This window comes from Microtus pennsylvanicus, chromosome 5, assembly GCF_037038515.1.
Source record: "Microtus pennsylvanicus isolate mMicPen1 chromosome 5, mMicPen1.hap1, whole genome shotgun sequence".
Classification (NCBI taxonomy): domain Eukaryota; kingdom Metazoa; phylum Chordata; class Mammalia; order Rodentia; family Cricetidae; genus Microtus; species Microtus pennsylvanicus.
This window is the reverse complement of record NC_134583.1, coordinates 135,161,823-135,186,973: the sequence shown is the minus strand read 5'-3', so window position 1 is coordinate 135,186,973 and position 25,151 is coordinate 135,161,823. Positions and strand designations below refer to the sequence as shown.

General features: G+C 48.4%; 1 protein-coding gene across 4 annotated transcripts in view; it reads left to right on the top strand.

Moving 5' to 3' along the window:
* The window catches only part of Ablim1 (actin binding LIM protein 1), a 293,795-nt gene that overhangs the window by 125,903 nt on the left and 142,741 nt on the right, over window positions 1-25,151 (top strand). For 2 of the 4 annotated variants that reach the window (XM_075974517.1, XM_075974518.1), the window contains exon 1: window positions 1,350-1,502. The exons of 1 other annotated variant lie outside the window; for it this stretch is intronic. In XM_075974517.1, coding sequence (XP_075830632.1) covers window positions 1,487-1,502 — 16 coding nt within the window. In that variant the 5' untranslated portion in view covers window positions 1,350-1,486. Of the gene's footprint in view, window positions 1-1,166; window positions 1,503-25,151 lie in introns of those variants that run through there. One more of the 4 variants, XM_075974519.1, reaches the window with a different exon arrangement.

The following is a 25,151-nucleotide window of genomic DNA, read 5'->3' as shown; positions in this document are numbered from 1 at the left end:
GTAGCGTGGGTGAAGCATGTCATAGACAAGACACGCAGACAGACATTCACGCAGAGAGCCAGCAGTCGAGACCTGCCCAAGGGGACGGTGAAGACATGGGTGCTTCCCCTCCCTCTCCCCAGCTCTTCTGATTCGTTTCAGCTGCCGGCACCCTCTGAGTCAAAGCCGAGGCAGGTTGGTTGGCTCTCTTCCTCTCTGTTCCCCTGGCTCTCTTAGACTCAACACGTTAAAATATTTGCAGTAAATACAGTCTAATACTGGCTGTGCGTTCTGGTCCTGAAAGATGTGTTGGCTGACCATCTGCTGTCTCCCTGAGCGCTACAACGTCTGCCTTGCTCTTGCTTATCTGCCTCGCCTCTCCCACACTGGCGGAGGTGTAGTGTGTGAAACACTTGGAGCTGGATCCAGCCGGCAGGTGCTTGAAGGGGTCAGCCACAGCTCTGTGAACCAGGAAGTCCTCTGCAGGCAGACCTGCCGGTGACCTGATAGGTCAGAAAGCCAAAACCCAGGAGCTGCCCGCCCTGCCTTTGTGGCCCTTCCCCCAAGTCAAGTTAGGCCAGTCCTGGCTGTACTAGCCGCCAACACTGTGTGCCCCTTACATGGGACTAGGGTTCCTCCTCACGAATACACAGCCACGCAGTTTAAGAGGCAAATGCTGAAGAAACAGAGGAAAAGCAGGAGCTAGGATCTTCCCCAACTGGATAGGCCGGCTTTTTATTTTGGTCCCGGATAAAGAACTGGACCCTGAAAGGCCTTCTACTGGTTCTCTCTCTCTCTCTCTCTCTCTCTCTCTCTCTCTCTCTCTCTCTCTCTCTCTCTCTCTCTCTCTCTCTCTCCTCTCTCTTTTTCCTACCCAATTCAGAAAAAAAATGTGTGTGTGTATGTGTGTGTGTGTGTGTGTGTGCAATCAAATGGCATTATTCACTTTTTTCAGAGGAAAATGAACTTGGAGGCGCCTCGGCGTTATTTTTCTATTAAGACCAATTTTACTTACTCACTTTGCCTGAAAGAGGCATAATCAGGATTGAAAGCAGCTGTCATAGGAAGCTAACAAGCTAACAATTGACGAGTTTACTTATGAGAACAGTCACCGGCTGCGTGTGGCTTGGCCTCCCTCCTCCTTGGGCAATCATTTATCAGACACTGGGAGGGGAGCCAGGGCTCCGGAGCATTTTCCCGGGCGGGCATCAGGAATGCAAGGTGGTGTCAGTGACCGGAGATCAACGCTGGAATTTTGCATTTGCTATCGCGGCAGCTGGAGCGAGTGGTTTCATCCAGACGACAGCGTCGGGGAGCAGGGCGCGGCCGTCGTGCGGGCGGGCGTGGGAGCTGCGGCGGGGGCGGGACTTCGCAAGGCTACTCCGGACTTCGCGTGTGGGTGCCGGGGGCGTCTCCTCGCAGCCTCCGCAGCGGCCGATCCGTCTGCTTGCACGCCTAGAGTTCATTCCTGTTGCTTTCGGTGCTCTCAGCCAAGGACCCCGTTGCCATGGTGAAAGAGAAAGGTAATTAATTATAAATATCGATGACCGTGCATTCTTGTAGAAGTTGCAGTGGCCGCGCGGGGCTGGGGCACCTTAGGAGCAATGATCAATCGAAATCCGGGCAGACATGTTCGGGGCAAGAATCTCTGTAGGACAAAGTCTGGGTTTCCGCGGAACCCAGCTTCCGAATCTCAGCCCATTGCAGGAGTATTGCACAATTGAGCTCAGCATTAATTGCCAGCGGATTTGGGATTTGGGGTTGAGACTCCCCTTTCACTTCCCACCCTATCCTCCTTTCTCTTCCTCCATCCCACATCAGGGAGTTCATTAAGATTTGTCGTCCTGTAAGGGTCCTTATACCTGGGTGGGGCTGTGTGGCAACAAGCCCAAGCCTAGCTAGCATGGCTGAGAGGAGCCGCTGGGTATTGGAAAGGGTTCAGTATTGGCTTTAACCATTCCTTCCAACACTGTCGTGAAGGATGTTCTAAGAATGTGAAAAGAGGAGGGTGGGTGTGGCCTGCACAGGTGTGTATTGTTTACCTACTGGGCGTGGCCCTGGGGTGAAGACAAGCCTTTTAAAATTGAATTATAGTTTTTATTTGAAAAATGCAAACGAACACAATAGCTTGCTTTTAGTCATTCAAGCACTGTATGGTACATATAGTATTTTAAAATCAAAAGGTAACAGAAACAGCAGGGGAAGGGGGAAGCTCTTGACCAACACTCTCTCAACCTCCGTGTTTAAAGGTTGGCATTTGTCTTTCTAGACCTTTCTAGAGTGGAATTGGGTTCACAAATTAGAAGAGACTTTATCAGAGCTGCGAGAGGACCTTCTGTAGGATCATTCAATGACCATTATTCTAACTTGATTTTCCCCCTCTTAATAATGTTTTAGAGATCGTCACAAAATGGTTTTTTTTTTTCTGTAAAGCATTTCAGTTCTGCTCTCTGGCAAGCTTGAAACTGTCATGGTTTCTCATGTGGGACATTTACACACACACACACTCCAACACTGCCTTTACAGCCCGCCTTGAACCACCTCAATGACTTGAAACTGTCATGGTTTCTCATGTGGGACATTTACACACACACACACACACACACACACACACACACACACACACCAACACTGCCTTTACAGCCTGCCTTGAACCACCTCAGTGACTTCTGTATGCCTACTTTATACATGTGAGATACTAACCTGGGGTTGTGGCGGGACTTCCAGCCTGGGTTTGCTGTCTTGAGGGGCAGTTGAGAAGCTTTCGCAGTGCTGAGGCTGCACCCCAGATCTAGGGTCTGCTCTGTCCATCCGAACGTCTGATGTTCACCTGCTTTGTCTGATCTTTCAGCGGATAAGCGGTGAGTGGTCTGGTATGAATATGAATGTTTTTGGTGGTGTTTCCTTTATTTGGGGGACCTCTAGTGCAAACCCTAGACCCTGGCATTTGCTGGACTCCGGGAACCCTTCCATGTACCTTCTACCCAACTAGAACAACATGGCCCAGAGCTCTGTTGCTAATGGATTTGTGTCCATGTCCTAACGTGAGTAATTTAATTGTGAGTGGTGGAGATCTCCCAAGCCGCCGGCCTGCTCTGTCCCTGTGAGGCTTGTGGCCCAGATCATAGGTCAGGCGTTTTCAGAAGCATCTTTCCTAAGCCTCACTTAGATTACCTGCGTTCATGCCTGGGCACTTTCCAGCTGGAATACTCTGGGCAGGCTCCCAAGAGACCACATGCTAGTGTTATCTTAGCCCTCAGCCACTGAGGAGGGCTGTCCTTTTTTATTTTGAGATTTATGTCAGTCCATGCTGCTGCTTCCCAGCTCTGATTACAGCGGCTTCAGCCAACCACAGAGAAAGGCGGGCTTTCTACGCGTGGTTATACAAGAGCTTCGTGGAAAGATTGGAACTTCATTAGTTAATAAAAGTGAAACAGGCACTGGGGGAGTGTGGCCCAGGTGTTCATCCTGAAAATGAGCAAGCAAGGGATCAGAAAGGGTAAGGAAGCGGCTCAAGGTCACACAGCTAATAACTGGACCGTATGACAGTGTCCAGTGTGGACATCTGCGGCCTCTGCTGCTGGGGACCGAGAGCCTCCTAGCAGCTCTGTTACCTCCATCTTTTAACATTCCAGTACCTGGTTCATCTGCTGCCCCCTGTTGATGCTCGGAGGTTGGTGACACATCAGAGCTGCTAGGGGACCTGTGCCCTTTTGCATCTGGAATGTTCCCAGTACTCCATCCTTCTTGCCCTGCCCTGCCCTGCCCCCGGAAGTGATGGGGACCCCCTAGCCATCTCAGGCCACTGTGGTGTCGTTGCCAGGAAGCAAGGCAGGTCTCTGGGGCCCTGCTGCGCTCTAATGTCATTTCCTCAGTCTCTGCTTGGGGTTGGCATGGCTGGAGAGCAGCCTACACTCGGCCAGCCTGGCCGGCCCCAGCAGCCCCAGCGCAGATCATCATCTCCGTTCCCACCAGGTGCCCATTTGCTCGTATTTCAGGCACTAATCGATCCTAGCATTTCGATGAAATGGTTGTCTCCCGTTGTCTCCCCAGTGTGTTCAAGGACGCCTTGTCCTGGCTGCATTGGCTAAGAGACACCAAAGGGTTTGCGGGTTGATCCGTCAATATCTGTCTTCTTGAAGACAGCACACACTCACCCGTCTACACCCCAGGGTCCCACTGTGAAAAGCTCTAACTGGCTAACTGGCATGTTCTGGCAGTTTCTAAATGAGTCTGTTTCTTTTTGTTTGTTTGTGTGTTTGCTTGAAACAAAAAACAATAAGAAAATTCCAGAGATAAAGTTACAAACAAATCTCATTTAAATAATAAAGGATGGTTGTGGCTCAGAAGCTGTGTGACTGTGTGAAGAAGTAAGCTTGGCTGCAGAAGTGGCATATTTGGGTGGATGGACTTTTAGACTTGGGCGCCTACTTGTTTGTTTTGATTTCTATAATAGAGGTCTCTATATTCATCCTTCTGCGAAGGAGGGATGTCTACTCTCTCCCTGACATTTGTGAGTGGGGAGAGTGTGTATGTGAGTCTCACACACAGGCACACAGGTGCACACATTTGCGCACACATGGTACACACACAATCTCACACACACAGGTGCACACACATGAAAGCACATACTTACACACATGCATATAAGCACAGAGTAAATGTGTCTTCAGCAAGCTCTCTTGACTTCCTTTCTTACATTTAGTCAGCTCCTTCTTTGTGACTCTGTCCCTGTCCTGTGTATTGGAGGTGTCTGTCCACACTCCTGTCCTGTGTATTGGAGGTGTCTGTCCACACTCCTGTCCTGTGTATTGGAGGTGTCTGTCTGTCCACACTCCTGTCCTGTGTATTGGAGGTGTCTGTCTGTCCACACTCCTGTCCTGTGTATTGGAGGTGAAACAGGCTCACACACAACTGACAGTAGAAGCAGCATCTAAATTGAAGTTTGACTTTAAAGCCTTCTGGGTTGGCCATCCTGGGGCAGATGGCTTTTAATCTGGGCCTTTAAAGACTGGGTGATATTTGGATTTATGGTAAATCACAATGGAAATAAAACACTAGATCTGGAAATAAAGCACTGGATTTGAGAGGAGCACCCATGTAAGAATGGATGGAACCTGGTTGGAGATATGATGCGTAGGAGGAGGGGTGGATAAGTCAGTCTCTGGGAGTGACTAACAGAACAACATGTGCTTGGTGGCTTCAACAACAGGAAGTCATTGTCTCAGTTCTAGAAGATCACAACCAAGAATTCTGCAGAGCTGGTTTTTTTTTCTATGTGGGTCCCCAAGTGTAAATGGAGGTTTCTCTCACACCTTCTAGTTCCTGACTAAACACTCAGAGGCTTATATTAATTATCAAAGTTTGGCCAATGGCTCAGGCTTATTACTAATTAGCTCTTACATTTTAAATTAACCCATTTCTATTATTCTCTATCTTGCCACGAGGCTTATGACTTGTTGCCTCACATCTTGCTTCTCCAGCAGCTACTGGAATCTCCCTGACTCTTCCTCCTTTCTCTTTGTATCTGTTTTGATTTTCCACCTAGCTATATTCTTCCCTGCCATAGGCAAAAAAAAATCTTATTTATTAACCAATGGTAATACAACATATACAACACAGCATACAGAAGGGCAACCCATATCACCCCAAGGAAGACTCTGTGCATGTCCCTGGATTTCTGGTGCTTTGCTGGCTTTTTGTCATTTCTTTCCTTGTAGACTCATCATAGCTTCTCTGCCACCAAACCTGTGTTATTCACATTGTACATTCTGTCTCCATAGTCCCCATGTTTTCTAGGAGCACTAATAAATGATGAGAACCCAAATAGTAACCTCCTTTTAATTTGACTGCCTAGGTTGAGACCCTATCTATAAGTAAAAGCCTAAGGTATTGAGGGTTGGACCTTTGACATATGAATTTGCTGGGGCTGTAGGTTGCATGCAACCCATCAGCCTTGGCCATTCACCTAGGTTAGACCTAGATAGGGATCAGGAAGGGTTGGAGAAGAAGGAACAACCTAGGTAATAGGAGTGGGGTGGAAAAGAGAGGAGGGAATTTCTTTTTAATAATCCTTGAACCAGTATCAGAGATGAGGCATACTCAGGTATGATAGAAAAGTGTGGTCCAAGTGGTCCATCTTGCGTGGGATGCTGAGCTCTCACAGTTTACAGATCCGAGTGTGCCGATGACATTGTGGCAGATAACTCCATAACTGTTACCAAACAACAGCAAGACACCTCGTCATGTGTGAGCTCACAATGCTGCGTTGGGTGGCGTTCATAGCTATCCTGTGTAGTACAGAAGTGGTTCTTTCATTCCTTTGGAGGGACCTTAGATCTTAGTTGTCCAGGAAAAGCTGACACTACACGTTGCTAGCCATCGCTGCTGTGTCCAGCATCCTCCAGGGCCCTGAGGTTTGCTGATTCAAATGTGACCTATGTCCTGTGTCTCAATTGTGACCTATGGACTGGCAGCAGAGTAATCTTCTCAGTCATCCCATTTCCAGCTTAAAACCTTAAATAAATGACAAGGTAAAGTTCAAGGTTCCCTGCCGGCCTTTCAGGCGACTCCCTATGTCCTTAAATAGAGCTTCCTCCTGAATCCCATCTAAAGACATAGCCTTCTGAATCCATCTTGTTTGACTTCATCTGTAAGGCTATCATTAAATCTCAATTGGAAGTATTTCATATTCTGTCTTTAGTCTTTTGGGGTGTCCCCACTCAAAAGATGGGGGGGGGGGGAAGAAGTCATGGGAGTGGGAATATGTATGAGAGAATGCTTAGCTAGAAAAGAAGATCTGAATCCCCCCACATCGGACTCCCAAACCTGTGCTCATCGCCCCTCCCCTTTCTTATTTGTAGTCTTATGTGAGGGGTTGTGCCCCTCCACCCTTGGCCATGCTGCCCCTATGAGAAATACAAGAGTCCTCTTTCCTTATGTTATCAGAAACTTAAGTTCTCTTGCCTTATAAAGCTTCTCAGAGGCCCATCCCTTCTGTGGATTCTTCTCAGATGACTCTTCACACCTAAGTCAACGACGGAGAAACTAGACATTTGTCACCCGTGTGGAGTGGGCACGCCTGTGCTCTCCTCAAGCGTAGGTTGACTTCATAGATGGACATGTGAAACAGCTGGGGAGTCAGGAAGGGCTGCTGCCTGGGGTGGCAGCAACTTTCCCCTTAGATCCCATCCCTCCCCCACACACCCAGGCAGACACTACCCACCCAGGGAGCATACTGTTTGTCTCCGGAGATGTCTCAGAACAGTGGCTCTTTTCAGTGTTCTGTGAAGATTCCACACATTCCTGATGACCACAGGTCATCTTTCAAGGCCTTCTTTCTCAGTCAAGAACCCGTCCAGGTCAGCTTTGAGTGTTCAACCATTCCTGTGGAGGGTTTGAAGTCCACGGTCCTACCTTCACCCTGTTCCTGACACTGTCTAATTTTTTTTTTATCTTGATATGAAGCCCAGGGTAGCTTCAAACTCATAATCCTCCTGCCTCAGTCTCCTGAGTGCTGAGATTAAAGAGGTATGTTATTATTTCTCTTAACCCCAAGGTTCTTAAGGGAACACCCAGAACATTTCCTAAGTAAGGTTTAAAGTGAAGTTACCAATTAAAGGAGACACCCCAGCAACCATGGTTTCACAATCAGCAATCTTGATCGAGGACGTATTCACGTAACTCAGTTGTGAGCTTTTCATCTTGGGAAAGCTCTGGGTTTTGACATCACATTCCACTCAAGACAGAAAAAAAACGCAAGTGTGAATTGCTCTTACTATTTTCTAAACTAAGGTGCTACTCGTACCCATGTGGCTCTGACAGCCTGTCTTCACTCCAGGACTGTCTGCAAGACGTGACTCCCAAGGCTGAGGGAAAGATCACATTGGGGGAAAAAACGGATCCCTGCCCTATGCACCAACTCATTGAAGTTTTAAAAAACTAGAAAAACAAATACATTCACAGCCAGCCAAACGCGTGTGCACATGTTTGCGAGAAGGGACGTGTTGTCGAAGTTTCCTCGGAGCTCCTAAAAGCAATATTTAAAGTATTGCATGACGTCAAGACTCCTCGGAGAGTGCACATCTGTGCCAGGGTTTGACCTGCCCTATCTTTAGCTGCTCCCAAACTTTGGGAAGCAACACATATCCTTTCCAAAACCTGGTCAAGTAACAAGGAAGGATGCAGAAACTATATCCTGTTGCCAAAATCCTCATTCCAGGCCAATGAACTAGGCTGGGGAGGTGACTCAGTTAGTAAGGACCTGAGTTTAATCCCAAGCATTCATGTAAACCAAAGCCAGGCACTGTGGTGTGTTTATGATTCCTGTACTGAGTAAGGGAGAAATGGGGTCCTTGGACTCCCTTGGCTAGCCATGCTGTTTGGCAAGTTTTGGGCCCATGAGAGAACTTTTCTTTTTTCATCTTTTTTCTTTTCTTTTTTTCTCTTCTCTTCTCTTCACTTCTCTTTCTTCCTTGCTTTCTTTTCTTCTTTCCTTTCTTCTCTCCCCTTTTTTTTATTGAGACATGGTTCCTTTGTGTATAGCCCTGACTGTCCTAGAACTCACTTTGTAGACCAGGCTAGCCTCTAACTCACAGAGAGATCCACCTGTCTCTGCCTCCTGAGTGTTGGGATTAAAAGCATGTGCCACCACACCTGGCTGAAAGAACCTTTCTAGAGAAAAGAAAAAAGTAAAAATCCACAAGATATACGGTGCCTGAGTGTGAGCTAAGGTTATCTTCTGACCTACACAGGTAGACACTTGACCATGTACCCAGAGAACAGCAAGGTGGACTTTCCAACTTCTTGCAGAAACAACATGCTCCAGGGGGCTCACCCTACTGTGAGGCATGTCTCGGCATGAACTTTGACTTTTTCTGTGCCACCGTCACAGCCCAGTGTAGGCTGAGGAAGAGGAACTCATAACATTGTCCAAGTCAGAACACTGGGCATTTTCCAAGGCCAACAATAAAGTGCTGGAGAATTTTCCAGACGTTTCACTGGCCACTGAGCGGTATGGGAACTCTTCCCGTTGTGGTTGAGCCTGGTCTGGGTGCATGACTGTTGAAAGCAGCCCAGCTTCCTATTCATTGTGTGTTGAGCCGAGAGTGACTCAGACCCAAACTCGTTTATCCCACACTGGCAGGAGCTGTACATTCAAGGGCAAATTTTGCTAACAGTGGGGAGAGAGAATATTTGTTGGGCATGACCTCTTTTCTCTGAAACATACTTTTGTGTAGAGTGACATGGTCATGCTGTCACGGTCCTGATGTGGTTAATGCTGTTATGGTCCTGTGTGCCCCAGGGGACCAGGAGTGAGCCTGGGTCCCACTATAATCAAACAAGCTAGCTTGTTTTAATAGCTTGGATTTATCAAGGAAGATGCTGGCTTTAAAATAAAATCAGAGAAATCATGGTTTAGGGCCACGATTCTCAAACCCCCAGAATCTCATGGAGAGATTGTTAAGTTCAGATTTCTGGGTCCCTCACCCCAGAGTTTCTTATTCCCCAGTTGTGGGGTAGAACCTGACCCTGTTCGGGTAATCTTGGTGGTTCTGTTCCAGCGACTACACTTTGACCTCATGTACGTGGTCCATGGTTTCTCTGGGTAGAATAATTGATCCTGCAGATGGCTCCCCTTTTTCATATCACCAATGTCTCCATTTCTCCTGCAAACCTCATCTTGCTCCTAATGCTGAAATGACAGAGAGAAGGTAGCAGACCTCTTGCTGGCCAGAGGCCCTGCCGAGTAGAGTGAAACTGTTATGTAATAGAGTCAGTCTCCTGTGACATCCTGGTAGCCAGCTGCTGCCGTTGCCTGATTTTGGGTGTCCGCAGGGTGGGAGGAAGTGACGCGGTAGTTTTGTGAGGTGGGATGGAGCTCATGTGGCTGTAGGAAGGTGGCATTGATTTTAAACCATGCTAGAGGTGTGTACAGATGCACACACGTGTTCTCTGGGTATTGCTCATAATCTTCAGAGTTGGGAAACAAACTTCCTGCATTGATGGAGCTCTGTGGAAGTCTTGGTTAGAAGATGATACAGTAGGCATCTGACTCCCAGGACTGCGGTTTCCTCTTTAGTCTCTGGGGAACCAAATACATTATGTATAAAGTGTGGGGTGTTTCACTCGCTACCACTATATCCTGTCTATACCCAAGGCATCTGTAGCCTTTCCTTTTCCTTTGTTTCTGTTGCTGCTCAGTACTTAAAACATTATGGGAAGGGAACCATTTAAGAAAAATAAAGAGCAGTAGATGGATATCAAAGATAGCAGGGCTAGCATTGAAAATAAGTATGGTGATTGCTTAGAAAATTAGGAAACAATCTTCCTCAAGACACAGCAATACTGCATTTGGGTATATGCCCAAAGGATGCTCAGGACATGTGTTCGGCTGTGTTGATAGCAGCATTATTTATAATAGCCAGAACCTGGAAACAACCTAGATGTCCCTCAACCAAAGAATAGATAAAGAAAATGTGGTACATTTACACAATGGAGTACTACATGGCAGTAAAAAAAAATGACATCTTGAAATTTTCAGGCAAATGGATTAATCTAGAAAACACCACATTGAGTGATGATCCAGAAAGACAAATATAATATGTACCCACTTCTAAGTGGCTTCTAGACATAAAGAAAATAATCCCAGAGAACCTAGACAATGAAGAGGACCCTAAGAGAGACATACATGGATCTAATCTACATGGGAAGTAGAGAAAGACAAGATCTCCTGAGTGAATTGGGAGCATGGGGACCCTGGGAAAAGGTAGAAGGGGAGGGGAGGAAAGGAGGGGTGTAAAAAAAAATGGAGAGCTCAATAAGAACAATAATAAAAAAGATAGTAAGGCTGTTCCTCACTGGAATGTCTGATGGGAAGTGAGAAGGGGGATTGAGAACCCCCCAGAATGTGTTTTATGGGGTTCATAGGACCCTATCTCAGTAGACAGTGGGGGGTCAAGAGTATTGGGACTGATGGTGGAAAGGGGGTCTGCTGGGCTGCGGTGCTAAGCTGACCCCTCTGCTCTTGCTCATCTGGAGGACCCAGCCCACGCTTGGTGGCTAACTATAGCTGTGGGATTCATGTAGTGGCCTTGAGCAAATCAGTTTTATTGAAGTCTGTTTTCTATGAGATAGTCTGTAGCTAAACCTTTTGCTTGTTGTTTGTTTTTGGCTTTGAAACAGGGGCTCATGCATCCCAGCCTGGCCTCAAACTTGCAATGTAGCTGGATAACGGATGATCTTGAACTCTGATCCTCCTGCCTCAACCCCCCCAAGTGCTGGAATTATTTGAGCTGCCACACACGATTGTGGTTAGCATAAAACCTCTAAGAAGCTCTCACCTTCAGTAAATAAAATGTCAGCGTTAAGAGGGGTGCTGACAAGAATGTGATTAGGGAGGGCAGGAGGTGACGGGAGGAGGATATAGACAGCGTTCTGTGGGGACTCAGAGGAAGAGAGAGTCACCATTTCAAAGGAAGTGAAAAGGCTTTCTGTGACAGACAGCATTGAAGATGAGCCTTCGGGGTGTGTAAACCTCTTAACATCAGAGATGGGTGGGTTGGTGGTTGATTCAGTTGCATCCACAACGCTGTGTCTACTCCACAGTAATCGGTCATTGACTATTGGATGAGCAGGAAGTGAATGAATCCTGTGTATGGCGGGGGAGATGGCCAGGCTTGTTGGGGAAATGATTTTCCAAACCCTGTGTGAGAAAAGTGATCAAATGAAATGTAGACTTGACCACAGAACAGTTGCTTTCTGTCAAGGAGCACGTATATAAGTCATTGTGATACAGTGTGTGTTGGCAGGGCAGAGCGTGGTTATGGCTGACTGGGCTTTGAAGGATGAACAGGAGCGCAGCCTTGGCTAAAGCATTACTGAGAGACTCTTTATCAGATCGATGAGATAGCATCTGCAAAGTAGAGGCCCCTAGCTGGAGAAACTAGCTGAGTTTGACTGGGTTTCCTATTCCCAACAAATACAACGGTGGGCATAAGGAAGGCTTTGTGGATCATGTTAGCTTGGAGGAGGACAAGAAGGTCAGACCTGTATACAGAGCCTCTGAGAACCAGACAGGTGACATAACAGAGGAGAGATGCTGCGTCCCAGAGAGTGTAACCCTCCCTCTCTATCCATCCTGGACCATAGGGGACCATATTTTGACCTTCAGTTTTCAAAAGCATCTTTAAAAATGGAGACTCTTGTGTAGGATCTCCACATGTTTAGATGCTAGCAAATAATTTGACTGTCTCTTCAAATTAATTAAGCAGTTCAAGTTGAACCCTGTGGCCAGAACTCTGAAAGGGCCTCCAGGTTCAACTCTGGGTCTCACCAGAACACTCAGGAGAAAGCCCACCGATGCCTACCAGTGTCTAGAATCAAAGTCCTGTGAGACTTCAGGGTAGACCCCATGCCCAGGAGCGGGTGACCAACACTAATGAACTCGATGCTGGTTTAGTAGCCCTCTGTCTCATATTGCCTTGTTTAGGCTTGCTTTTTGTCTTCTTTCACTTGCATATTGTGGCTTTCATTTTTTTGTGTTTTTGTAGGTTTCTTTTTAAGTGTGTGTTTCTTGGTTTCTGTTGCTGTTGTTTGTTCTTTTAATAGAGAAAGAAAGGTCGTAGAGTTAGGAAGGTGGGAGGTGGGGAGGCGTTTCTGGGAGAAGAGAGAGGAGAGATAAGAATATATTTTATGAAAATAATGTTAATTAAAAATGAATAAAGTGAGACTGTAGAGATGGCTCAGGGTTTAAGCACTGCTGCTCTTCCAGAGGACCCGGCTTGGATTCCCAGCACCCACATGGCAGCTCACAGCTGTCTGTAACTCTAGTACCAAGGGTTCTGGCAGCCTCACACAGACGTAAATACAGGCAAAACACCAATGCACATGAAATTTAAAAAATAAATAAGATGATGAAAGTTATTTTTGATTTTGAAAAAGAAAAGTCACGCGTGGCATCCAAGCCTTCATTCTCTGCTCTGTCTTAAATACACTGATCACGACCCCTACAACGGATCTTGTATCCCTAGGATCAAGCCCACAAGTTTGAGGTCCAGTTGGTTAGGACATGTACATCAGGCGACGTTTTCTCTTATTGTATGTTGTGGTTGTCATTGTTTTGAAACAGTCTCATGTGGCCTAGGCTGCCCACAAGCCTCGCTGTGAACTGAGGATGACTTTGAACTCTGCTTTTCCTGCCTCCACCTCTTGCACTAGGATTACAGGTCTGCCACGTACAGTTCTGCCACGAACAGAGTTTACACAGCAGAGATGACTGAGTCCAGGGTGTGACCCATGTGTGCTGGGTACCGAGCCCCCCCCTCATGTAAGTTTCATTGAATGAGAGCAGAGTCAGGGTTTTCTGTGGACAAGCATGTCTCCACCTGGGTGTTCCTGCTTTAGAACTATCGGGTATGTTTCTATTAAACCTATGGCTTTTTACTCAGACCTACTAAAGTTTCAGCAAGGCTTCTGAATCTGTGATGTATCACTCCTAATTAGGACATGGCTGCTCGGTTAAGCACAGTGTCACCCAGCCACGGCTCAGCTCTTGGCTTCCACTCTTGGGCATCATATCTCATCTCACACTCCATTTTGACTTATGAAGGTCTTTCTGGAGAAACTAAAACCCTGATGCTTTGGAGAGAGTCCTCCTCTTCCCTCAGGAATGTCTGAGAGATGAGGTCATAGCAAGACCTCCCATACGGCAGGAAAGGCTTGGCTATTCCTTGGGGATCAGGGCATGTCTGTCACCACTCCTGTCTCAACTTTGGAAGCACTCCTATGACATACAACAGGATCCAAATGGAACTGGGACTTCTGCAGCCTGAGCCTGAGTGGCTTCTTATCAATGGTAGAAGCCAAGTGGAGCCCCGTCCAGGTCCACCAATTCCTCGCTATCTGTACTTCGTCTGGAGGAAAGATAGGCTTGTGATCTGCTGTGCCAAGACAGCGCAGGTCCACAGGGGGTGTCTCACTGTGGTCAGCATGTTCTACACTGATGGGACTTCCTTAATGATTTCACCTGGTGGTCTTGGTGCCCGCATCCTTCAGGTAGCATTTTGATGCCTCTAGTCCAACTCTCTGTGATGGGGTGAAATGTGATGCTTGATTTGGGAGCATCAGCTTTGCAAGAGTGATGGCTCAGATGGGACGTGACTGAGGACTCTCTTTAGAAGAGGTTTTCACCTATTCAGCAGCCATCCCTGCTGGTTCTTCATGTCACCCTGCTCAGAAGGCATGTTGTTTAGCTTTTCCAAGGCTCTAGTGTTCCTCAGCCCCTCCCCATAGGCCAGCTCAGTTGGAAGTTCTGTTCTATGAGCCTCTGGCTGGAGGGCTGAGCCAGAGCTGGTGAGAGCGACTCCATCAACCCACTGCGTCAGCTTTTCTGAGCTAGAGACTTAACCTTCCACATCATCATGAATACCTACTCACAGATACCATGAGCCCTAGGTTCCTGTGAGAGGCCTGTCTCAGAAATCCAGGTCAGCAACTCCTGAGTAACGACACCTGAAGCAGACAGACCTCTGACCTCCACACACTACACATCACATCCCCACATATCCCTGCACAAATGCGTTCTCACATGCATACATGCATACACACAATCAATGCAGTTCTTGTGTGGAAAAGAATTAAACAAACAAATGGGAAGTCTATGTTGTTTCAAGATATAACCTCCTTGAGCGTTCAAAATTGTGTCTTAAACTTCTCTAAGTACCTGAGTTTTGTAAGCATCCAATCTCCTGTCCACACATCCTATTGTTAACACTAATCACCTAGTCATAAAACCCGTTGTGTGAGAACCAATCACCATCCACACATCCTACCGTGTGAGCACCAATCACCATCCACACATCCCTATGTGAGCACCAATCACCATCCACGCATCCCTATGTGAGCACCAATCACCATCCACACATCCTACCGTGTGAGCACCAATCACCATCCACACATCCTACCGTGTGAGCACCAATCACCATCCACACATCCTACCGTGTGAGCACCAATCACCATCCACACGTCCTACCGTGTGAGCACCAATCACCATCCACATGTCCTACTGTGTGAGCACCAATCACCATCCACACATCCCTATGTGAGCACCAATCACCATCCACACGTCCTACCGTGTGAGCACCAATCACCTGTCCTATTGTGATTTACCACTGAACAACCTTTGGTGGCTAATGCCAGTGTTGACGTTCCTCCAGGAAAGTCTGTGTTTGTGAAACTCCCACATGAGGCATAGACTGTGTCTGACAGTTTTAATTCAGCTTCCTCCAGCTGGCTCTTTATAGGCTCCTTCCTCAGGGGTGGTGGTGATGAGATGAGGACATTTGTTGGGTGGGGTTGACGTTTGGGTGGTTCCTACCCATGTGTGGGTGACTCCTTCTCATTACCATGCAAATGTGGAGGAGCTGACGCTAGCAGGTACCAACCAAACCTGTTGCTTTGTCTGAAAGCTACAGAGACAGTGAGCAGCAGCCTGGGACTGAGCAGAGGGAGGCATGGCTGCTTACGGGCACAGGATTTCTTGTTTGGGAGATAGTTCGCCCGGTAAAGTGCTTGCCTTGCAAACTCAAGGACCTGAGTTCTATCCCCAGACCCCCCTAAAATAAAAGCTGCATGTGGCGAAACATGCTTATAGCCTAGCACCGAGGAGACAGAGCTGGGGGCTCCCTGGCAAGCCAGCCTAGCCTACACGACCCATTCCATACTTGTGAGAGACCTGATGCTGAAGATATACCTGAGGATGGACAGCCATGGTCATCCCTTGGCTTGCACACACAGGTACACTTAAGAAAGCGTGTACACACAGACTCTCACACACACATTAGATAGTGGTGATCACTGCAGAACTCGACAAATACACAAGGACTATCAAATTGCACACTTTAATGGATGTGCTGTATGATCGCCAAGTTCATCTCATTGAAAGGATTAAAAGCAGCACTGCTGCCTTGCACCATGGTAGGCTGAAATGGTGACTCAAAGGTCTTTGGGTGACATGGACGTGCGGAGAAAAGACAGCCACCCATCCCTGAGATTCTGAAGACAAGGGATGTGAGGTGGTGTGTGTGGACAGTCTGTGACCAAGGGCCTTAAGCTATGATCTCACATCTTGCCACACTGAAGCAGCGCCAGAGACAGGCACAGCCTCTGTGTGTTTGTCTTCTGTCAGGAAAGTCCCTGGCATTCAGTCTACTCACAGGCTGTCACAAGTGACAAGGTTCGACTTCCCTGCACCAAGGAGGAAACCGAGGCTGAGAGACGAAAAGCAGCTGGTTCACAGTCACTGCCTCATGAGGAGCAGAGCTGGGAATGGGACAGTCGGCTAAGCCCTGGCGGCCACCTCCCGGCCCTCACCACATTCCCACATTGAACTCAGGGGCTCCCACTTCATTTGTGGTGTGAACTGATGCTCTCTAGAGGGGACCAGAGCATTCACTTACTATACCCCTCTAGCTCTTTAGATTGTCCTTTAGGGACATGGGGGCCACCTCATTCCTGCCTCAGACACCCTTGTTGGCCTCGAAGGCACTGTCCTTCAGCCAGACCCGATTTCCTGGTATGTCCAGACATGCTCTATCCCACCCTTCCCATGATCAGAGGTGGCTTTCCCTTTTCCCTTCCAGTAAGTTCTGCCTGCCTTGGAGGCCCAGCTGGAGTGGACCCTAAAGCATGTCCTGCACCTCTGCCCACTAGAGCAGCTCAGAGCATCTAGCAGGCACTCGGAGTCAGAATGTGTTCACACTGCCTCAGCAGGCACTCAGAGTCAGAATGTGTTCACACTGCCTCAGCAGGCACACAGATCAGAATGTGTTCACATTCTCTCAGCGGGCACACAGATCAGAATGTGTTCACACTGCCTCAGCAGGCACACAGATCAGAATGTGTTCACACTGCTTCAGCAGGCACACAGATCAGAATGGGTTCACACTCCCTCAGCGGACACACAGATCAGAATGGGTTCACACTGCCTCAGCAGGCACTCAGAGTCAGAATATGTTCACACTGCCTCAGCAGGCACACAGATCAGAATGTGTTCACACTGCCTCAGCAGGCACTGAGAGTCAGAATATGTTCACACGGTCTCAGCAGGCACACAGATCAGAATGTGTTCACACTGCCTCAGCAGGCACACAGATCAGAATGTGTTCACACTGCCTCAGTGGGCACACAGATCAGAATGTGTCCATACTGCCTCAGCAAGCACACAGATTGAATGTGTTCACATTACCTTGGCAGGCACACAGACCAGAATGGGTTCATACTGCCTCAGCAGGCACACAGATCAGAATGTGTTCACACTCCCTCAGCGGGCACACAGATCAGAATGGGTTCACACTCCCTCAGCGGGCACACAGATCAGAATGGGTTCACACTCCCTCAGCGGGCACACAGATCAGAATGGGTTCACACTCCCTCAGCGGGCACACAGATCAGAATGGGTTCACACTCCCTCAGCGGGCACACAGATCAGAATGTGTTCACACTCCCTCAGCAGGCACACAGATCAGAATGGGTTCACACTCCCTCAGTGGACACACAGATCAGAATGGGTTCACACTCCCTCAGTGGACACACAGATCAGAATGGGTTCACACTCCCTCAGCGGGCACACAGATCAGAATGGGTTCACACTCCCTCAGCGGGCACACAGATCAGAATGGGTTCACACTCCCTCAGCGGGCACACAGATCAGAATGTGTTCACATTCCCTCAACAGGCACACAGATCAGAATGGGTTCACACTCCCTCAGTGGACACACAGATCAGAATGGGTTCACACTCTCTCAGTGGACACACAGATCAGAATGGGTTCACACTCCCTCAGCGGGCACACAGATCAGAATGGGTTCACACTCCCTCAGCGGGCACACAAATCAGAATGGGTTCACACTCCCTCAGTGGACACACAGATCAGAATGGGTTCACACTCCCTCAGTGGACGCACAGATCAGAATGGGTTCACACTCCCTCAGTGGACACACAGATCAGAATGGGTTCACACTGCTTATAAGAAGTAGGATTTGTCTGCTAAAGAGACTCATGGAGACATTTATTTACTGTCTCCAGCCTGACTTCACTAGCGTTTATCCAGGAGATAACCACTTCCCTTTGACTGGAGCAGAGATGAAGCCTCTCAGTAAAATAAGAAAAAGAGCGGGTCACAGGGGTTAATGCCGTCTGTCACCTGGAAGAATAGAACTGTCACCTGGAAGAATAGCAATCCTCGCAAGGTGACACGTGTGGATTTTGTGTGTTTGCCTTGGCTTGCAGAGGCCTCGCCCTGTAATGTTATGTCATACCAAAAGCTTGAACAGGCTGAGCTTCAGGTCTGGGAGGATCCGGGAGGGGAGAGCAGTTTTAGAAACCGTAGCTTCCCTGACGCAGCAGTTGGCACCCGCAAACGCGGGGCTTATGTTTTTGTGTCCCTACCCCCCCCAGTGTAGGTGAAGACCCTAGAGGCGCTGGGAGGGTGCCTGGGAATGCCTGTTCCCAGTGAGCGAGCGAGCAGAGGAAAAGTCTCTAGGGGGAAGGGTTCAAATGCCTCTACTGCAGTTGACAAACACCGCCTCACTCTGTTCCAGCTGGCAGTGTGACCTTGGGACAGTGGTGCCCAGGGGAATGTTTAACAGTCAGCTTTCCAATGGGCCTAGCAGAAGACAGCGATTTGTTTTTTTTTTTTTTTTTTTTAATTAATTTATTTATTTATTAAGGATTTCTGCCTCCTCCCCGCAACCGCCTCCCATTTCCCTCCCCCTCCCCCGATCAAGTCTCCCTCCCTAATCTGCTCGCCTAGACAGCGATTTGTAAAACATGTCAATTTCCACGGGGTAGCTACCTCCACCTTAGCAACCCTTACGCTACCGAGTAAGGCCAGTGGCCGCATAGCTAACTGCCCCAGAGTCCCAGCTGCTGGAGGGAATTGTAACCTCTGAGAGTTGCCTCCTTCTCTGTAGGATAGGGCCGCTGAAGTATAGGTAGAGGCCATATCTGGCTCTTCGTATATAGTGTGACATGCTGTACAGACCCTGGCCACCCCACAAGCGTGTCTCCAACAGTTAGCTGGGTGTGACTCCAAGTGTGTCCTAGAACTTATGAGGAAGCAGTGGGGGCTCTGTGGTTTGTTCTGGGCATGGACACGCCAATCCACACGTCAGGCCTTCATGCTTTGTTGTTTAACCCCTCCAAGGGGTTGGGGTTTGGAATTAAGGGACGGAGTCCAGGGTGAATTCTCCGCCTATGTGCTTCCCAACCCCAATCCTCTCTCTCGACTCGTGTGCCCACAGATGGCTCAGATGACACCGGTCCTTTCCCATCTCACAATCAGGATGGCCTTGGCTCTCACCCAGTCCATTAAGATGTGGTATTCTGCCAGGAGGGTTTGATTTGATCCGGTTCTAGGAGGAATTTCAGGTGCAGAGACCATTTGAGGTCTCCGGTGGCCTTAAGAGTTCTATAAAATTCCAGAAGGGGCTTCTGTCCTATTTCAGACCTCCGGGCCTCTATGGGTTCCTGGCTGCTATCCACTGTGACTCAGCGGACACAGGCTTTGGTGCCCAGGCTGGTACCCACAGGAGAAAATGATCTTTACAAGGTGCCTCGTGCCACCCTGGGGCCTGCTGTTGACTCCTCTGTGACGTTATTTTAACAGGAAAGGGATGGGCTGGGGACATGTCCCTCAATTTCCAGAGCAGAGTCCATTTTGATCCCTACCAAGGACTCTTGTGATTTATCCGTTCTGACTGTACTAAAAGGTAAAATTCCAACAGTCCGAGAGAGGCCAGAGGAGAGAGTTGGCCTGGTGAGTCACAGCCCCACACTGTGTCCAGGAAGTCACTCTTTGAAGTCTCCGCTGAAGTCAGATTCTTTCTGAGACCCACCTTCTTCTGCAGAAGGCAAGCAGAGCACAGAGAACAAACATGTGACCTGAGTCACCGGGGAAATCGCCCGGCTGGGCTACGTGATGGTGATCTCTGCACCTCCTCACCTCGAGGGGAATGAGATTAACCGGATTTGAGCCTGGGCTGATTCTGTCATCGGGAGCCCAGCAGAGGGATGAGCAGGTAGCTCCAGAAAAGAGAACTCAGGCATGGGAACAGCCACAAGTGGCGCAGGTAGAGGAGGACAGAGACCGCCTGTGGAACTGTTTGTGCCAAGTAATAACCCGGATTACCAGACTCACGAGGTATCAGAAAGTGAGGTCGTGGAGGCCAATTCAAGAGAAGGCTCACTTTGGACCAGTAATGACAGGGTAACCTCGTGTGCAGCTTCTAGTAACTACCACTTGCCGCAGCAGGAAATGAGCCACAGAGTAAACTGCAAATTAAGCACCCCGCGCATTTATTAAACACTTGCAGTTCTCATTTCCTGTGCTGCTCTAGCACAGAGGAAGGGAGTGGGAGGTGGGAGAGCGTGCAACTCTAGGATGTGTGCCTAGAAGGTGGCAGGAGCAGGGAAAGCCGGCTGGGGGAAAGCAGGGGCTCCAGCACAGACTCCCAGAGTGTGTGTGTGTGTGTGTGTGTGTGAGAGAGAGAGAGAGAGAGAGAGAGAGAGAGAGAGAGAGAGAGAGAGAGAGAGACTGAGACTCTAACCTGGTCCCCCTTGTTCCCTCGAGACAGGGTCTCTCATGGAGTCTCAAGGTCACTGTTTTTTTTTTAGACTGGCTGGCCAGGAAGCTTCAGTGATCTCTGCTCCCTACAGCACTTGGGTTACACGTCCACGCATGACCATGCCAGGCTTCTCGTGTGGGTGCTGGGGATCTGAACTCAGGTCCTCATCTATGTGCAGCTAGGATTCTTACCCACTGAGCCTTGCCCCCAATTCCTAGAGTCACCCTCGCCATGCAAAGTCCCCTCTTGTGGCTGCATCCAGGCAATCTCAACCTAAGACTTCCTGGCCTCTGCTGGGGCTTTGGGAGTGTCCTCAGGTGGCAGGCAGCTCCTCCTTGCTGTCTCATCCTTTCCTGTCACTCTTTCCACAGAGATAACAGAGTAGTTCTTGTATTTGAAATGCTTTCCACCATTGCTTGCTTATTATTATTTTTCTCCTAGCAGGCATCCCTTACAGTGCAGCTGGGGTTCACCTCTTCTGAGCTGGCTAGTCAGAATCTCAGAGCCTTGCTGCCCTAGCTGTGTTTCCTTCTACGCTGGATAAGATTTTCCTGTGGGAATCCCCGTCCTTCCATAGTCCTCAAGTGTGCTTTGTAATAGACTGGTTTAGATGTGTGATCTTGCAAAAGGTGTTTAACTCTTCTTGTCTGGGTTTCCTTCCCTGCAAACCAAGAATAGGAAACAGAATCCCCTAAGACATCTGTGGGGAAGGGCTGTCTGTGATTGGCATACCAGGACAGTACGGTGCCTGGAGCTTAGGCAGTGTTCGGGAAATGTCACTTGTAATACTGATTTACTAGTGTTCTTGTAAGTGTATGTTCATGTGTAGGGGGTACGTCTGCATGTGTGTGCAAATGTGTGGAGGTCAAAGGGCATCCTCAGTTGTCATATATTTCTTGGGCATTGTCCCACCTTCTTTTTGAGGTGGGGTTTCTGATTTTTACCTAGAATTCGGTTTTGGCAAGCTCCAGGGCTCCTCCTGGCCCCACCCTCACCATATTGTTCGCCCCATGGGTTCTGGGAGTTGGACTTAGCTCCTAATGCTTTCTGCCGTAGTCGTAGTCTTGAGTCATTTGTTTACCGTGTGACTTCACATGGAGATGCCCTAGTCTAGTATTGAGCAGTAACCCTGGGTTCCCTAATCTGGGCCTGAGCAGAGAGGCAGAGGAGAGAGCTATGCCTGTTTTATATCATGGGTCAGAAATATTCACAGAATATGTGGGAACTGGCCATGGAGTTCGGGATTGTGTGGGGACAGGATTTGATGCATTGTGAAACAAACACAGAACAAGAACAAGTCGGTGCTAGGTGGTGTCTTGGTTAGGGTTTCTATTGCTGAGATAAAATACCATGATCAAAATCAAGTCGGGGAGGAAGGGGTTAGCTTCATCTTATTCTTCCAGGTAACTGTCCATCACTGAGAGAAACCGAGGCAGGAATGGAATCAGAGACCACAGAGAAATGCTGCCGCTTATGGGCCTGCTCCACATGGCTTGTTCAGCTTGTTTTCTTGTATACCCCAGGCCCATCTTTCTGGACAGGGGGAAGGGGGATGGTACATCCACAGTGGGCTGGGCCCTCCCACATCATCATCAGTCAAGGCAGTGATACATACTCAGTGTTTGGGAATCTGCGAATTAAAGGAAAATTACGTTGCAGTAACACTGAAAGGGGTTTTTTAAAGACTTGACGGCTGATGTAATAGCTCGGTGGGCAAAGGGCTTGCCCTGAAGCATGAAGACTCGAGACCAGTCTCCAGACCCAGTTTTGAGAAGACAAGAAAGGAGAAGCCGTGTGCAGCGACTAGGGCAGCAGATAGAGTCAGATCCCTGGGACTTGGTGGGTAGACCGCCTAGCGCATGGGGTGTGTCCCAGGCTGGGGAGAGACCCTGATGCCAAACAACAGCAGCAACACAGGTAGACGGAGCTGCAGGAGTGATGCCTGCAGCTGTCCTCTGACCTCCACATGTACACATACATGTGTGCACCCACAGAGACCACACACACGCACATCTGTACATAGACAAATGAAATGGAGAAGCCCTCAGGAGGCTGGACTTGTGTAACCTTCCAGCTGTGAATCAACTGCAGCCAGGGATGTGAGCTCTTTACCTCCCTCTTTGATGAGCAGCAGTTAGAACAAATGACCCCATGTTCCCAGAGAGGTTTCAGACTCCTGTTTTTATGAGCATTTTACTACTCTTGTGTTTGGTAGGTCGCATGACCAGCCACACAGAGTCCTTAACTCTGACTTCTCACTGTGAGTACTTGCCTCTCACCTCCTGAATGTCGCTTCACATTCTAAACGTGTCTCAAATTGCAGTTCCCAAGATCCCCAATATAGTCCCCCCTCTTTTTTTTTTCTATTTCTGAGTTAGAATTGGTGGGCAAGGATACGGTAAAGGAAACCTCTGACCCATGTGTGCTATCTCAGAAGCTCAGAGCTGTGTCAGAACCCGGGGTGTCCTGGACTGGACCAGGCCAGTCAGGTTGATTTGGAGAGGCTGGACAAGCAGGAATCATTTAAGCAGGATGTGCAGGACAAGCAGAGGTCTTAGGAGAAACACTGCAGTGGGGTCAGGAAGTGGCCCTAAAGTCCCACTCCAGAGAGTTTGGGTGTTAACCCTGCACATAATATTCAAGCGCTTGGTCCCTGGAGTGGAGACTGCCAGGTTCAAGACTCCTCAGCCTGACGGCTCAGCTGAGCACGTTCCATTTTAGCCGTCAGTGTTACTGACGTCTCTGAAGCTACAGAGAACCTTGAACTCGATGTACTGTGACCTGGCACGCTGCTGGAGGTATTTCTGTAGCTGTTTTTATTCCTTTATAAGCTTTACTCAGAAATATAAAAACATTTTTAGAGTACAGAAAGTGAGATATGATGCAGTAGGCTCCATACCTGACCCAGTTTCCCTCATTATTAATATGTAGGTCTAATTTCATTTCTTATAATAAGCCAGACAATATTCCTAACATCATCAACTAAGGCCCATGTTCTTCATTGTTCTTAATTTTAATTTTTTAAAGATTTATTTATTTATTATGTATATAACATCCTGCCTCCATGTATGCCCACTTGCCAGAAGAGGGTAACAGATCTCATTACAGATGGTTGTGAGCCACCATGTGGTTGCTGGGAATTGAACTCAGGACCTCTGGAAGAGCAGTTAGTGGTTAAAATGGCTCTCTTAACCACTGAGCCATCTCTCCAGCCCCTTAATTTTAATTTTTTGTAATCATGATGATATCACATCCCCTTTCTTTTCAGCCCTCCAATTCCTTTCTTGTACTGCCTTTCCTCTCTAATTCATGGTCTCTCTTTTGTCATGTGCTTTATAAAGACAGAAATACAACCTGCGTTTCTGTTCAGTGTTGTTTGTATGTATATGATCCCAGGGCTGACCACTTGGTATTGGATAGCCAATCAGAGTGCTCGTGCCTGGGAAGACTGTCCCTCCCTCTTCCCTGTTAGCACACCTTAGTCACCTGTAGTTCTGTGTCTAGGAGTGGGGTCCCATGAAAGCTCCCTCTCCATGTCAGTATGTCTACTGCTGTTCTTGTTTGGGCAGCCATGTTTTGTGGTATCATAGGAAATGCTTCCTGTCACTTTTAGGACACGGCCTCCCAGTTTCTGGTCGTCCTGCTGTTAGAATTCTTCCACCCTCTCTTCTACAATGTTCCCTGAGCGTTAGGGTCAGGAGTTGTGTTCTGGATCTATCAGCGGGGGCTGGGCTCCCCACAGCCACTTGTCCTCTGCATCCGACCAGTTATGACATTGTGCAGTGGTCTCCATCTATGGCAAAGGGAAGTTTCTTCGATGGGGGAAGGGGAGGACAGTTACACTTATCACTAGCAAGAGCCCATCAGACCATTGCCTTCTATTTAGCCATCAAATCTCCTTTGGTTACTCTTGGCTCTGGCAGTTTCATAGACTTTTTAAATTTTTAATGACATTGATTGTTTTGAAGCATGCTGGGTAGCTCTGCCTGTCTCTCATGATTTTTCTCAGGATTTGAGTGAGATTTGTTTTTGTTTTGGAAAGAACACAGTGGCAGCGCGTTTCCGCCCCAGCAGCCCCTGCCGCTCTCCCTGACCTGGGCCCTGCCTGGGGCAGTGACTGTTTGATCTCCCCACGGCACAGCTCTTCCTTCCACGCTGTTTCCCCACGGGAGGAAGGAGCAGCCCACCCACAGTTAAGGAGTGGGAGTTGTGTTCTGCCTCTCTGAGCAGACAGCTCTCGCAGGTTGCTTTGGGAAAGACAGGAGATCTATGAGCAGGAAGCTTCCAGCCACCTGGGGAAGGGGTGGAAGGCCGGGACCTGATTGGCGGCAGAGGAGGAGAGTTGACAGAGGACGGAATTTAGTAGCAAAGGGAAAAGGTGGCCTCAGCATCTGTACCCCGATTTATTGCCAACTGTGCTTTCTGCCATGTCACCCCGAGTGAGTCATCTTGTCCTGAGTCCTCCTTTGCCTCTTGGTAAAAGTAGGTTGTTGGATCCTGCTTTTTCATCCCAAAGGCTCTGGGAGTAAAATGAGGTGAGGCAGATGT